This window comes from Impatiens glandulifera, chromosome 1 (genome assembly GCF_907164915.1).
Source record: "Impatiens glandulifera chromosome 1, dImpGla2.1, whole genome shotgun sequence".
Classification (NCBI taxonomy): domain Eukaryota; kingdom Viridiplantae; phylum Streptophyta; class Magnoliopsida; order Ericales; family Balsaminaceae; genus Impatiens; species Impatiens glandulifera.
In genome coordinates, this window is record NC_061862.1 from 19,373,118 (window position 1) to 19,389,681 (window position 16,564).

At 32.9% G+C, this 16,564-nt stretch overlaps 3 protein-coding genes across 4 annotated transcripts; 1 reads left to right on the top strand and 2 right to left on the bottom strand.

Annotated features, from left to right (window-relative positions):
* Positions 1–1,580: 1,580 nt before the first annotated feature.
* LOC124920136 (CLK4-associating serine/arginine rich protein) lies at positions 1,581–7,853 on the top strand. 2 transcript variants are annotated; one of them, XM_047460552.1, is made up of 13 exons: positions 1,581–1,829; positions 3,938–3,976; positions 4,047–4,189; positions 4,382–4,457; positions 5,179–5,470; positions 5,552–5,658; positions 5,743–5,790; positions 5,869–6,075; positions 6,302–6,403; positions 6,490–6,620; positions 6,701–6,839; positions 7,450–7,566; positions 7,669–7,853. In XM_047460552.1, exons 1-13 carry the CDS (start codon positions 1,633–1,635, stop codon positions 7,691–7,693), a joined length of 1,623 nt encoding a protein of 540 aa, XP_047316508.1. In that variant the 5' UTR covers positions 1,581–1,632; the 3' UTR covers positions 7,694–7,853. The 2 variants fall into 2 exon arrangements, with proteins under 2 accessions (XP_047316508.1, XP_047316509.1); XM_047460553.1 differs by having other exon boundaries at positions 1,582–1,829; positions 5,872–6,075.
* On the bottom strand, positions 7,301–9,455 carry LOC124920137 (triacylglycerol lipase OBL1-like). Its single transcript, XM_047460555.1, has 4 exons — positions 9,093–9,455; positions 8,836–9,023; positions 8,735–8,774; positions 7,301–8,655 (listed from the first exon to the last, which is right to left on the bottom strand). The coding sequence occupies exons 1-4, from the start codon at positions 9,442–9,444 to the stop codon at positions 7,751–7,753; spliced, it is 1,485 nt and encodes a 494-aa protein (XP_047316511.1). The 5' UTR covers positions 9,445–9,455; the 3' UTR covers positions 7,301–7,750.
* Positions 9,456–13,916: 4,461 nt separating this feature from the next.
* Positions 13,917–16,154, bottom strand: LOC124922732 (triacylglycerol lipase OBL1-like). Its single transcript, XM_047463446.1, has 3 exons — positions 15,337–16,154; positions 15,219–15,252; positions 13,917–14,999 (listed from the first exon to the last, which is right to left on the bottom strand). The coding sequence occupies exons 1-3, from the start codon at positions 16,024–16,026 to the stop codon at positions 14,089–14,091; spliced, it is 1,635 nt and encodes a 544-aa protein (XP_047319402.1). The 5' UTR covers positions 16,027–16,154; the 3' UTR covers positions 13,917–14,088.
* Positions 16,155–16,564: the final 410 nt, after the last annotated feature.

Genomic DNA, 16,564 nt, shown 5'->3' on the forward strand with positions numbered 1-16,564 from the left:
AAGATCAAGGGAACATGAAAATTAGAGATTTTAATTAATTCAACAAAGCTCTCTTATCAAAATGGTGCAATAAATTCTCTTCGGAGCCTAATTGTTTATGGGCTAATATGATCATATACAAATATAAAAATGATTGGTCTAGATAGTTCACCAAAGTTATAGCGTTTAGAGAGACATTTTTACTATGTGGAAGTCTTTTTACGGGTAGTGCAGATTCTCGATATGCGACGACTCATCGATCATTTTCTAGGATGATGTTTGGTGTATTGTTAGAGATATTGCCTTAGTCGCAATCTGTAAAAATACTTCGGTCAAGGACATGTTCAATAAACCATCGAATAGTTTTGCGAGTAGAATCTGATATAGGAGAAGACTTAATGGTAAAGAGATAACCTTACATGAAATGATATCGCTCTTAGTGGGGCGTAATGTGTTGATTCATTCTTCGCTTGATATCTTACGTTGGCAATATATAAATTTCTTTAAGGTTGGTCATTGTTACACATTATTTGTAGAGATTATCCCATATGACTTGTGGGATTCTAAATTCCCTTTAAAAATATTGTTTTTTTTAGAGGGAATGTCATTTATGGAGGGATCTTGACGGATGGTAGATGAATGAAAACATGTGCATTATGGTTAGACAACACCTTACTTGCTTTTGCATTGTAAATGTGTGACTACGATTTATATCTTACTTTTGAACATGACTGACTTAAGTGGGTGATGCCCGAGTCAATCGTCGATTGTTGGGATAGAAACTGCGAGCTCGGTTGAGTCGATGAGTCCATATCTCCATTATTTTTTAGTGAATTATTTGGCTCGAAATGAACCGTATGCCGTTTATGATTGCGGTCGATCGATACATTTATTCTACAATGCTATTATTATGACAATATGGAAGATTTGTTCTAGAAAACCGGTTACCGATGGAACTCGTCGATAAACTCATTTATCTTCTTGAGGATTTACGCTCGTTAATGCTAGTTTTTATGTTATGTTTATTCGTTGACGAACATTTTTAACTTATACTTTTATTATTGCTCTTAAATGGTTAATCTCGTTGTGTTTTCGGTGTGTTTGATGACAAAGTGAATACTCGTATTTTTGTAATATTTTTGTCGTTATCCTTAAACTACTATCATTTATATCATATTGTATGTATTTAAAATAAAATAAAATTATAATTAAGAAATAAAATGAAATTGAGAAAAGAATATTTAGTCAATTTAGTTTAAGTGTTAAGATTCTTGTATAATAGATTCAAAATTTCGAATTATATTGACAATATTTTAGTTTAAACCTAAAATGTGTGTCATGATAGGGTTAGGTTAACTTTTAAAATAAAAATAGAAAAACAAAAGAATTAATCAATTTGATAACTCAAATTTATATACCAAATATTTATTTTGTGTGTCAAAATATACAAAGTACTTTGCAGTTTCTTAATTACTAAATAATAAATAGTATATTAAATTAATTTGACCTAAATGTACATTTACTATTAAATTTTATTATCTAATATTTTTTTTTTTTATGATGATGATGAAAGTGAGCCTAGATTGAGAGTTAGGGTTATGAATCTGTGATCGGCCTTCTATTGAACAGGAGAGAGAGAGAGAGAGAGAGAAGATGTGGCATGAAGCTCGTAGATCGGAGAGGAAGGTCCATGACATGATGGACGCCGCTCGGAAGAGAGCTCAGAGGCGAGCGGTTTATCTGGCAAAGAGAAGAGGCGATCCTCAGCAATCGATTCAAGCCATCGGTACTAGATGTCGGTTGTATCGCGACGAAGGACTCTACCAGGCCACGCAGGATCAGCAAGGCCTGTGAGTTTCTCCAACAAAATTTATCATGTTTTTGTTATAGGCTATAAATAAAGCTTGTGTTTCGAGGCAAAATTAAACGTGTCTTCTTTGATTGAGAGTAGCGTGCTATAATTCCGTGTTTTTAATTAATACTCGTAGAAGTACATTCACCAAATGTCATGTCCAACAATGATGAATTTGGCTAGTAAGACTGAAACATAGATAGAACTGGATCAACATATGAATGAGAGGAAACATAGATGTATATAATAGATAGAAAGGAGATTGTAGCTGGATAGCAGAGATGATTAAACACGAAAGAAAAGAGTCGTCTTCTCCTTGGCTGTGACATTCCTACCTATTAAACATTTCTTGCTTCTAATAAAGGTTCTTGTTTGTACATTGTTTGACGGCAACTGCACAAGATATATGTGCAAAGATTTCACATACCCTACCAATATATCCTTTCATAAAGAACAACCTTGCAGGTGTCACCTTCCTTGAATGTTCTGAAATCTATAAATCAAGAACTGTAGAGATTATTGGAAGCTCCATGATCTTCTGCAAATGTATATTCTAGCAAGTCGAGCAATAATTCACTCAAAAGCATCTTGAATTGACACACTCTTGTTTCGACATATTTTATCCTAGAGGGCAAGAGTAGCAAATTGTATATAAATTTTCCTTTATAATAGGAATGCCAAAATATTAGTTTAATGCAAATCTCAACATTTGACAACTAAACCTGCAACAAGTGCTTAAGGTTTGCCAGTAGAAGATCCATAAAATGACTATATTTAGAGTTGTGGTAAAAACAGTAAACATCTTTACTTGCCTTTACCATTATTGCCTTATATACACTTGTGCCTCCATAGTCCTGTGACCCCTACCAAATGGAGGCTAAGGCACTTACAATAAGATGTCCTCCAAAGGCACACGTAACAAAAATTCCTTGACTTTAACCTTCTCATTGGTACACATAGCGCTTTAGTTAAGATGAGCAAAAACTGTATGAAACACATTTTAAAATATTCCTCTTAGGTCCAAAGTGTCTAGCCCAGCTTGTGAACATGATAGTACAACATCTCATTGCCATTACCCCCAGCTCAATCTAGGTTCTTACAATTGGAATTGTTCCTTACGGTGGAACACTATACACCAATTGGAGTTGATTACAAGTCTTTTGTTTAGAAGTCCTTACCTCGACAAATCCCTGGGGAGAGGCTAGCACAACAACCCGCCGACTCCCACTTCAATATAGGCGCTTTTAATGTGAAATGAACTTGACATCTTATGGTGGTAAGACCCTGGTTCAAACCACTTGAGCGCACCTTGGCCGTAGATGGAACATTCAACTGCAGTTGGAGTTGATTATGATTATTTTGTTTAGAGATCCTGAGTAATTTGGGTACAAAGTACTTAACTTTTGGAAAAGTAGGTAGTACCTTTTTCTGTTCCATTCGGTAGAGCTTATGTTGTGATTACTTTAACAATTAATTGGTGAGCATATGTGTATCATTGCTTTACAAAATATAAATTATTATTAGTTCCTTCCGAAAGTCACAAATCTTGAAGGTGCAAAAAAAAATGGTTCTTTCTGACCTTAAGCGAGGTGACTGCTCATCTATTCCATAATTTTCTATGCTTAAAATCATTGTCCAAAGTGAAGGTATTTAGAATTAGTTTTGCATGTGATATATGCATGCATACAATAATTAGGTGCTAGAGCTAATAATTGTGGAGAAATAGTTTAATGTTGCATTGGAATGTTGATATAGAGCCAAAATACTCAAGAGGAAGTATTTTGTTGGTGATCATTCTAAATCAATATCACCCCATGCATTTTCTTGTTTTGATAAGTTTGAAATGGTCATTATAAGGAGTGGAGTGTCTTTATTAAACATAAAGGTCTTCGAGAGCTTTTTGCAGTTCCAACATATGGTTTTTGTTTACCATATAGTGTGAAGTAAATATTTATAGTTTTTGACCACAAAGACAAAGTTAAAACTGTGCAATGTTAGCATATGATTACATCATCTTTTGCAATTGGCATGCTATTATCTTTGTTGCCTAATATTTTGTCTGAATGTATTTTCTGTATCTAAGCTTCTAATGTTTTTGTCTCCCAGGATACCTTGGAATGGGAAACAAGATATTCTAATTGACAGGTACATTAGATTTCTGACTTTTAGTTTGTTCATATTATGGTGTTTAATATACAATATTATGTTTGTATAGATTTGATGGCCGTGCTCTTCTTGATTTTATTCGCAATCCTGTTTCTCGACGGGCCCCTGAGAAGACAGAAGAAGAAAAAGAACTGGAAGAGTTTGTTAATTTTGAGCGATATCGGGATTTAATTAAGCATCGGCGTAGAGGATGTCGGTACTTTTTGTTTCTCGGTCCATGTGTTTAATTGCTCATGAATATGTTACTTTTTCCTTCATAATTTATAACCAACTTTTTAATAATGTCATGGCATTCCATGTTAACAACCAGACATTCTTGTTTGAAGTAGTATTTTAGCTGGAATTTGTTTATCATGTATTTGACTCAACATTGTTAATTAACAGTTCTGGATGAAGATGGTTTGCAACATGTCAATCAAGAAATGGAAACAAAGGCTGTTGCTTCTATTGGATTTGACAGGTTCAAATACAATTTTATCTTTTAATTCTCTCTAAATTTAGTCAAAATTAAGTTACATTCTAGATTTCCTTACTCTCTGAATGTTGGCTTTAGTTTCTTTCTTGTATTTATCTTGTAAAGAGACACTATAACAAGCTGTACCTTATATTAATGTTTTCCAAATAGGATTTACTGGGACAATTTATATGGGTAGAAATACTTATCTAACCCTAGTTTTCCCAAGGATGAAACTAAAATTCCTTACTATAGTGCAATATGGTATAAGAATTCTAACAGTATCTTAAAAAACAATTCACAAACTACAATGATCCAACACAACGGATAGGACTTACTAACTACTAACTTTATACTCTACATCATAAAAAAAAAAAAATTTCTTATTATGAGCATCGATGTCACAATTCTAGTAGTCTTTGCTTGATGGGATGAAAAAGCCATAGCTGGTTAATTTATAAGCTGGGCAATTGTCTTTGTGACCTTCCAGCCATGACACTTTTGTTGATACAATTATTGTTAATGAGATAACCCATAGTCTAATACAATTATTGGTTTCTTCTTTCCATTCTTGATATTAGTCTCCCCCGTGGTTTACAACATCAAAGCAATCACAAGTTTGTTTCAATATTCCAAATCATATTTTAGCACCTATATTTAAGTGTCCAGTCTGTGGGATGCTATAGCAGTTATTATAATTTCCTTCTCATGCATATGGATGTTTCAGATCTCAGCCAACTCAGGCTCCTGCAAGCAAGGGGTCATATTCACAGGTTGCTTTCTCTTACGATGGTAATGGGAAAGAAGAGACTCATTATGCAGATGGTGATGAGGAGGACGAAGATGACGATGACGAAGATGAGGAAGATTTCAACAGTGATGATAGCAATGACGATGAGACAGAGAAAATTGCAAAAGAGTTTGGGGTTAAGAGGCATGGTTGGCTTGTTTATATGGACAAAAAGGCTAAGGAGGAGGAAAGAAGACAAAAAGAAATAGTGAAAGGAGATCCCTCAATTGTAAGTTTTTGAAAAACATATTTCTGAAAAATTATTATTCAAGGACTAGGTGATACTAACATTAACTGGGGTCTTTTTCAGAGGAAACTTAGTCGAAAGGAAAGGCGAAAGGCTTCACAGATTGGAAGAGAACGAGAAAAAGAATCTGCTAGGATAAGTGGAAATGTGCTTCATCATGATCCCTACAGGCACGTAATGACATCTCTTGATTTTAGCCATTAAGAAACCTAGCAAACAAATAATACCTTGTTCTTTATTTGCATTTCTTACAGGGAGTCTAGACGAAGCCCCACTTATGAGTCTTATTATCGTTCTAGAAGGTGCATCATCTCATTCCTTTGTCTCTTTTATTGGCGAGGGAGGATTTATATAATATTTGATAAGATTAATAAATTTAGCAGGTCAAGATCAAAGTCCCACTCCCCATCACACTCAAGGCGATATTCCCGTGTTGGACATGAAGATGATATTTACAAAAGCAAATCAAAAGCTCCTAAAATAGAGTATATAACTGAATTTGGAGGCTCTGCTGACGGAAACGAGCCACAGCTTGAAGGATATTCTCCACCACCATCTCCTCCATCCCAGTTTGTTGGGTTGAGCCGGTCGGAGCACTGGCCCTTTAATTCTTGCAAAGATAGATTGGACATTTACTCTGCTGCAGCTTATCCTCTATTGTTACCTGAGGCAAACTTTAGTGGTTTAAAATAAACGAGGGTTCCATTGGAAGCTCATTTTCCTCCAATTGGACTCTTATTAATGAATGCATAAATGTTTGCTATAGGGTCTTCCAAAGTATTTTTTTCTCTACTGAATGTAAGCTTTCTGCAGGCCATCGTCTGATTACATACTTGATGCCCTTCATGTTGATCCTGCTTCTGGTGTATCCAATGAAAAGGAAAGAAGTGGAAAATTGTTGAAGCCATCGGTGAGGTATGTCACAGGTTCTAGGCCATGTTTGAATTTTTTTTCATTTGACATGGATTTATGTGGTGGTCTTACTTGATTGCGTTCTCTAGTACTCCCTCGGCATTAGCAAAGTTAAGCAAGCCAACCGGTAGCGCAGTCCTCTCTAAACAACAAGGAGAAAAGAAGGAAACACCTCAAGAACGGCTTAAACGAATTATGAGCAGACAACTTAACAAACAAAGTAGGACTTTCTCCAATCAAAGTCTTATTATAAAGCAGTCTTGATTATGTTTATTTTCTCCTAACTTCTTTGATTTACAGTTAAGAAAGACACTGCTGCTGATATGGCAAAGAAGAGAGAACAGGAGCGACAGAGGCTTGATAAGCTTGCTGAGACAAGCCGGTTAAGTAGATACAGGCACCGCAGCCGGAGCAGAAGCTACAGTCGATCACCTGTGAGGTAGTGTCAATCATTCATCCATTTGGCTTCTTTACATTTGGCTATGAATGAAAGAAGATTATTATTACTGAGCTTACATTTGTCCATATGTAGAGAAAGTATAATTATGTATCCAGACATCAAAAGGATACAGATTATGACTGAATAAATGAAAGTGATGGATGAGCCTAAATATCACTGCAATTTTCTACTACACAGAAATGAAAATTGAAAGTTAGTAAATAATTGTGACTGGAGAGGGTACTCCTACACCTTTTGTACTGTTTTATTGGATTAATGAAATTAGGAAGGGAAAGATAGTTTATTCTTTTAATCTAAGAGGAAGATTGTAGTTTAGAAATTTTAATTTTTGAAAATTTGTTGAAGTTGTGCATACTATATTTAAAACTTTCTTATGAAGCCCGCTATATTTTAAATTACTTTGTATTGATTTTTAATGTAGGATCGCAACACTATTTTTAGAAACAACCCAGTCTTTAGAAACATATCACACAATTACCCTAAACAATAATACAATCTTATCCTTTCACAATAATTAGTTTAAGATGTTTGGTAAGTAATATGGTGGTAACATGTAAATTTCATATTCTACTTGTCCAATTGTTCACAGATATGGAAGAAGCAGGAGTCCTCCTCCAAGTAGAAGTCGTATATCTCGTGGACGATCACGTTCTAGGTCTAGATCCAGATCTCGTTCTCATTCAAAGTCACCCTCTCATTCTCCAAGGTGATGTTGGTTCAGTCCTACTTATGGTTGTTTTGTGCAGCTTTCAGATCCCATCTCGGATTTTAACAATTAGCAGTTTTTGTGTGTGTGTGTGTTGTGCAGGGGTAGGAGTCGTTCTAGGCACTGAATTCAATATAAATTTACCCGAAGTTAAACTGAAGTACTTCTTATGTTGGAGATTTCTTTAATTTGCTATGTTCTTGAACCCTGGGTTATTTCCTAAACCATATAAACCGAATTTTATTGTGAAGATCAAATTAGAAGCAAGCCTGGTGGCATTGACATAATCAGAAGGAGCATGAGCAGCTGCCTCTGGAAAGCTTGCTCTTATCAATGTCATAAGTATGCTTTCTTTGTTATTGTCTCTTCCATTCATTACATTAAACCTGAGAATGCTTCTAACCATCTCCCACCCCGCAATTCCTCTCCCGATGAATCTTGACCTTATAGAGAAATAATCTTCTTCAATTTCCCCTTTTATAATATGGGCTTCATAGAAGCTGTTGAAGTATACGCATGTCCCAAAATGCTTGTAACTATAACCCCATGGCGGCAGCCTTGGCACAATATCAGACCCATAAACGAACCTGATATACTTACTTGTCTGATCGTCTCTCATAGTTATCTTCTCCATGAACATTCCGAACTTTTCATTACCCACCCTGGGCTGGCCAAATGTATAAACGGACTCTAGCCTATCCAACAACTCATTTTCAGCGTGGAAACCCAATACAGCTGTAAAAAGTACTGCCAATGCCCCGCCTAGGCTGTGGCCGGTGACTATGAACTTCTTGTTGTTGTTGACTAGAAGGATTTTAAGCGAATCCCTAATGGCATAGTAAGCTCTTGGATTTGTCTCATCTTGAAGTGTCGTAGGCCATCCTTTGATACCATCTTCCGTCTCTACTAAGCCGAGAGCTCTCATGAAACCCATGTGGGTTATGCCCGCCCCTTTGAATTTGAACCAGGAGATGTCCACGTCCATCTCCCACGTGTCTGGATCGAAAACTTGTGTGCCTCTAAAGGCCACGATCACTCGGTCTCTATCTTCCATCATGAATGCATGAGTTGTGTTCTTCCCATGATAATCTATTATATTAAAACATAACAAACGTTACCATTTTTACTATTTATCTTGATTACTATTTTTATTATACAATGATTATACCATTCCAAAAGGCTTGAGCTCCAACTCCCACCATTTTCATCTGCAACCATTAAGAATACTAGTAAAATAACTGAATTTGAATATAATTTACACGAACGTACCTTCCAACTGTTTTCAACGACATTCTGAATGAAGTCGGGGCTCTCGTAAGCTATCTTTGAAGCCATAGCACATAAGGCTGGAAAATACTTAGGTTCATCTAGCTTTATGTTTCTATCTAATTCAAATCTGCTGTCTAAATGCCCAATCACAGACACTTGTTCTTCCTTCTTCGGTTTCTTCAACTTACCTGTATAATATGTCAATTCTCATTTTCCTTGGACAATCTATAAAATGAAAAACTGAAATGAAAACCAACCTATGGCATAATTAATCAATAGGGTGGAAAATCCATGATTGGCTGAAGTAAGGTTGAGAAGAGAGTCGGCATGAGAGCCGAGCCATTTCATGGGACGCGATAAAACGACTACTGCCTTTTGAGCAAGGAAAGAAGTTAAAATAGCACTTCTGTCTTCGAGATATTTGTCCTTCAAATTATGGTCTTCTATCAGATTATCTTTCCTTGCCTTCTTGATATCTCCTTTCATCCAGAAATGAATCATGTCTTTAGTCAATCCATCCTTTGCCTTTACTGCTAGCCGTCTATGGCTCTCCAATCCAACTAATGGTTTGTTTTCCATTTCCTCCTCTATTACTATATCTTTCATCATAGTTAATCTGTTTCTCTCTTAAGATCAGATTAGACAAGGTTTTGTGATTGATTACAAGTATATGTAGATTGGGTTTGCTTGATCAAGACAGGGAACCAGATGCATGCCAAGGAATTAAAGTTGGAAAAATATTGGTCCAGCATCTTCACTTACATGCAGTGGGGAAGGAAAGGATTGATTCTGCTTACAAAAAGAAAAGAAAGATGTTGAACTCTAAGACCATTATTTTTTATTTTCTGTTTGCACAATCTCAATAAAGTTGCAGTATATCAAGGAGTTGTTTGTTATGTAGTACAAGTTATATATATATATATAAATTGTAAAGGGAATAATTTGTATAGGGGTATTAAGATGTATAAATTATATAAATTATTAATGTTTGGTTGAAAGAATAAAAGATGTATAAATTATATAGGTTTTATAATTTTGTGTTTGGTTATTGATATAATAAAATAGTAAAAAGAGTAAAAGACTATTTCATCATTGTATTTATATAAATTATTTTAATAATTATCTTATTTTAAATTATTTTTTATTATTTTTTATATTTAAATTAATAAAAAAATATAATCATCATATAAATATTTGTAATTAAATAATAATGCTATATAATTATATAAGTTCTTTATATATATATATTTATATATATTTATATATAATTTTTTATATTATTTATCAATAATTAAAATTGTTAAATATATAATAAGAAAGTCACAACAAAATTATTGAACCAATATCATTTATTGAAACCTATAATGAAAATAACTAGAAGACTGTTTCATTGCCTACAGAAATCAAAGTCATTCTTTAAAACAATCTTTTTATTTGACTTTAAATAATATTGAAAAAAAAAGGAAAAAAATTAAAGAATTTGTTTGCCTTTTAGAATTTAGTGACTTTCACTGAGAGAGCAACTCCTTCAACTCCAACCATGTAAGATGAAAAAATAAGAAGATAAGTTGTCTTAAGAATTTAGATTACAAATAAGAAGAATGGCCAAATGTTTGAGAAAAGAGAAAAACAAAAAAAAAACTTAAATGAAAGATTAAAAATGAAAAAAAAAGGAATTATATTGAGAACAGGGTTAAAAAGGGAAAGAAAAAATTAATTTTTTTTATACCTGATCATGTTAGGAATTTTAAGTTGAATAATACTTTTTATTGAAATCAATTGATCTGATTAATTTCACAAGTCAACTAAATCATACTAGCAGATCAACAAAGTAATAAAGAACACCAGATTTACGTGGAAAATCCTCTCATCATGGTGGGTAAAAAACCACGGGGCAAAACCAACAGATTTCACTAATCAGTAAGAAACTGATACAATTGTTCTTCTCAACTTTAAACCTAAAGTTGAGGTATACATACAGAGAAACTAATTTCATTCAAACTCAAACATATCTAGGTTTGAGAAAACATGAAATTCCCTTTACAAATAAGAGAGAAATGAATATGAGGATGAGGGTAATCAAGACAAAGAAGGTGATACTTTGTTCTCCTTCTCTTCTTCTTCCTCTATATCTTCTTCTCTTCTTCTTCTTCTGTATTTTCTTCACTCTGTTTCTCTTGATCTCTTCACAGAACTCTCACTGAAAATTGTGGTAGAGAGAGAAACAAAATTAGGGTTTATTTGGTTTTTATATTGCCTAATTGGACTGAACGCCCAACAGATCATACCTGTTACAACATTATACCCCATTTGATATACCTTAACTACAATGTTTATATAAAAATATTTTGACCAAACATGAATTAAAATTTACTGTATACATTAGTATCCTAGATGTACAGTATTGTATCTAACCAAACGGAGGCAATAGTATTCCTAAGGTTGCGTTTGTTACGAGGTATAATATATAAGGTATAAATTATATATAGGTATAAATTTTAATAAGGTATAAAAAGGTATAAGTTATATATATTATTATTGTTTGGTTGGAAGTATAAGATATAATATAAATTGTATAAGTTTATAATTTGTGTTTGGTAGATAGTATAAAATATAGTAAAAGAATAAAATATTATTTTTATTTTTGGTAATTGTTTCTTTAATATTATTCTTAGTTAAATTTATTAATATTTTAAATATTTATATTTTATTTTAATTAGTTTAAATATTATATCAAATAAATAAATAATAATATAATTGTGTTATTATTAAATTAATAATATTATATAAAAATAAATAATTAGTAATATTATATAAAAATAAATAATTATAATTAATATTCATATTATTATTATTATTTTATACTACTAATTATAAAATTAACATTAATTTTTTTATTAAAAATAAATTAACTTTTTAATTATTAAAATTCTTAAATAATAAAATTTATAAAATAAGTTTATTTTATAAAAAAAAGTAAGTAATATATGTTAAAATTAAAATATTATTTTTATTTATTGATTAAATAAATGTTAATATTAAAAAAAATTAGATTAAAATAATAATAAAAAGAAATTAAAATTTTAATACTACCTTGTAACAAGGAAGATGTGTTACTAATTTATACCTCATTCTAGGTATAAATTATACCATTGGTTTTCCTGTACATATAAAATTAATCAAACCAAACACTTTTATAATTTCACTATTAGTATAAGCATACTATCCTAATAGTCTAATACATCCTACCAAACACTACCCAACACATTATAAAAAAAAAATATATTCTTTAGGACAATACTATAAATAGTATTCACATTATGATCAATAACTATAACAAACATTAAAAGGTTAAAAAAACCCTTTATACTGCCCAACACAATAAGGGTTGACCAACTTAGCCGGTCAGATCACATATTTTAGATCAATCCCTATTCCCCTACCAGGGAGGGACAAAACAGCCTCCATGTGAGTGGAATATGTGCGGATTCGGAAAATTCGGAACTTTTACGTTTTACATATCTCAACAATTTCAAACAACCCATATAACAATAACAAAAATTTCAGATATGGGCCTGACTTAAACCACTAGAATAACTTAAATTACAAATTCTCGGTGGCTAAGAGATAGAAGGTTTACGGGTTTAGTTCCAGTTTTTGGCCTTATCTTGCAGGTGACGACGACGTTGAGTTGGCGGCGGAGAAAGACTCGGCATTCAGGCGCTTTCGGGATACTTTCACTGAGACGTTCTACTTCCTATAATAGTTTTAGTTATGTAACCCGACTCCGCTGCTCGCTTTCTCGCTTCCGATAGGCGAAGGGAGCCTGACTTACGCAAGCCTGGCGCGAAGATTTTATTGCCGTTTAGAACACTTTTAAGTTGAATCGATACTCATGACTAAGAGGGCCGGTTGTGCTAACTTTTAAAATCAAATGAAAAAAAATTGTTGTGGCTCAATCTAACACGGAAAACAAGCCCACTACTCAAAAACAGTCATTTGAGTAATTGGAAAGATTATGAGAAAATAACTAATAATAGCCATATTTATAACTCATTAAGTCAGCTCAATTGTTAAGAGCCCATGTCTAAGAAAAATAAAGTGGTGACGATAGATTGTGCGAGCTTCCTAAAATTAAAAATAAAAGAAAATAATAATAAAAATAATTGTCACAATTATAAATTAAGGGGCTTTGACTTATTTGTTGTCAACTGGTGATTTTATTGATTTTTCTCAATTTTAATGAAATATATTTTATACAGAATTACTAATTTTGTTTTGCATGTTAAGCTAAGATTTCATTTAGCTTTTCAATATGTTCTTCATCCATCTTTTGTTTCATGATTTGTATTTTGATGCATTTTTGTATTCAAACATTAAATTATTAATATTATTATTATTTACTAAAACCCCCTTGGTTTGAATTGGCTCAACCTTTTCATTGATGGTGCATCCACATCTTATTAAAATGCAACCATTGGATCTAAAAAAGTAATGGGTTAGTTCAAGAGACCTAACAATATATTAAATAAAAATGGCAGCTATCTTATTGAGATTCCTACATTATTTCATTGTAATCTTTTTTAATACTAAAGTTCATTTAGCAATATAATAAATAATTATAAAGTTCCATCTTTTGACAAGGCCATTACATCCACTTTACTAAAGAGAAACAATATTAATATTGTGGAAAATATGTAAATGAGTCCCCAAAGTATTTAGATGAGAATGAAATAGACACTAATTATTTAAAGGACAATATTTTGTTTAGAACAAGAGAAAATTAGCCTATTCATATATATTTTCCCCTCTTTGTAATTTCATTGGTTAATAATTTAATCCTTATTTCATTAAGTTAAATATTATTGTTAGCTTGCCCTTTAAAATAGAGATAAATGTGAGGTTATTTTTAAGGAAAAAGTTGTTAGATAAAAATTTATAATTGAATTAAATGATCAAAATATTATAAGTATTTATTATTTTAAAATATTATGAATAATAAAAATAAATGTAATTTGATATATATGTTTTGAAAATTGAAATTTGTGAGTAGGTAACATTTTTTTTTGAAGAGTTTGATATGATAACATGAAATTTTCATTATGAAGATCACACTTTTGTGTAAATGATAGTAGTTAAAACCTTAGGCTTTATCAACTAACCATTATTCACATTGGTGATGCTACAATAACAATAACAACAACACAATAATTCTTACCATCTCTAAACAATAGCAGATAATAATGACTTAACCTAGTTATAATGACAAAGCTTATGTTTATGACGGGAAAAAACATCATCCAACCCTAAGCGGACCGAGTTATCGTAATCTCGAAGAGAATGAGCCGAGAAGCCTGGACAAACCAGTCCAACCATTCTAATGAACATCAACATCCATCCTTCCTTATAATCATCGCTTTTTTCGCGGGCAATAGTGAAACTCCTCTTCAGCTCCTTACAAGCAATCTTAATCTTTTTCCAAAACCATTTTCTAGAGAAGTAATTCTTGTTTGGTTCATCATCCACCACATCACCAATGTACGACGAATCAAAAAGTATACAAGAACCGAAATGCTTAAACATAAGTGTAGTGTCGTCGTAAGGCAACCTAGGCACTATGTCGTTTCCGTAAACAAACCTATGATATCCAATTTCATGTTCCCTGAACATTTTTGTCATGAAATTACCAAATTCCTCGTCCCCTACCCTCGGCTGCCCAAATGTGTAAACTCCTTCCATTCTCTTCAATAAATCTTTTTCGTTATGATGGGATAGTATTGCAGGAAAGAGCACGGCTAATGCGCCTCCAAGACTGTGTCCAGTTACTATGAACCTTCCTTTATCGTTCTCCCTAAAAACCTCTTTAAGGATCTTCCTGATTTCATAGTAAGCAAGCTTTTTCAGTACTTCTCCTTTTTCTTCTTCGATGTTTTCTGGCCATCCTTGGCCTTTCTTGGCGCCTAAGGCTTTCATGAAGCCACAATGGGCTTTTCCCGTTCCTTTTCCCATTATCTTTTCGAGATCAAACCACGAGAGATCAAGGTCAGTGCACCAAGCATCTGCATCAAAGGTTTCAGTTCCGCGGAAAGCCACCACAGTTAATTCCGGCTCCACGTTCTTATTTATGAAGATAAATGCTTGGGTAGTTGGTTTGTCTTGGTAATCTACAAGCAATCAATACAAGTTTCTATTAGAAGAAGACGAAAATTATTGATATTTAAACTTATGTCTCTAGACACGATTTATTTCCGTCGCTAATTACAATCGACTATAAGTAAACATTTAACAACGGTATATTACCGTCGCTAATAACTAAACGACGGTAATTTAACATATAACGTCGCTAAAGATATCTGAAGAAGTTGTAAATAGTTGGTTCTTACCATTCCAAAAGTCGTAGAAGCCCTTAAATTCCATCTGCAAGTTGGGAAAGATCAAACTTTGATTCTTGAATCGAGAAGATTTTGAGATTTTATTTGAAATTAAGTACTTAATATTTACCTTCCAAAAATCGGTGACGATTTTTTTGACGTGGGATTGATTCTCGTAGGATAATTTGGAGGCCATGACAGCAATTGAAGAGTAATATGTAGGGTCACCATGTTTGATATGGTTAGGTAATTCCATTCGCTTGTCGAGGCATCCAATAAAGGAAAAATAGTTTTCGCTATCCGTTTCGGGGATTTCGATGATCTCCCATCGAAGCAGTTTAAGTAAAAGACCAGAAATGTTTCCGTTACGAGAACAGATATTGAGCCACATCTCAAACTTAGAGCCAGCCCATGACAAAGGTTTGGAAACAAATTGTAACAACTTCTGTATGAAAATACAGACGAAGACTATCCAGCGATACTTAAAAGGTTTGGAATCAAATAGTAACAACTTCTGTATGAAAATACAGACGAAGACTATCCAGCGATACTCAAAAGGTTTGGACGATTGCTTCTTTTTATTATTTTCTTTATGGTCTATGAATTTAGGCTCCTCATTGGGATAATCAAAAGGGTTGATCTTGTCTTTCTTAAGTGATTCGGTCTTGATAAATTCCCACTTTTTATTGTCTTTTAGGAACAAGAACTTGAATAGGTCTATGAATGTTACCTCGTTAGGCTCTAGTCTCATGTATTCGTCTGAGAGGCATGTGTTATCACAATCTGGACTATGATGATCCTCCTCCGCCGACATCACCATGATCCTCTGCAAGTTTGTTTCTCACTTGTTGTTGCTCTGTTTTTTATGGTTTGAAGAAAGAGAGAACGATGATTGGATTGAATTGAATTGAATTGACTACGATGATGATGAAGGGTATGTATTTATATAAATTAAAATCAATGATGGATGCTACACCCTGAAGGAGGGAGGAAGGAACTTAGTGGAGATGGTGAAGATGATAATGATGGAGATAGAAGCTTTTTTTTTTGTTTAGTATTAACTATAATGTAATGAATGGAGCGGGAATTTGGTGTCAATGGGAAATGATGAGACATTAAACGAGTAAATGATTGGACATGAAAATTAAAATTTTTCTCACCTATTAGATTTTAAGTTTATTCGGGTGACGACATATCATTCTCGACAACATTTATAACACCAAAATCTCGTTTCATTACTCAATATATAATGTTAAATTTATTGTTAATTTTTAAATTATATATTTTTTTTTAATTTAAGAATATATTATGACTCTCACAATAATAAGTTAAAAGGAAATAAGTTAAAATTTTTTTTA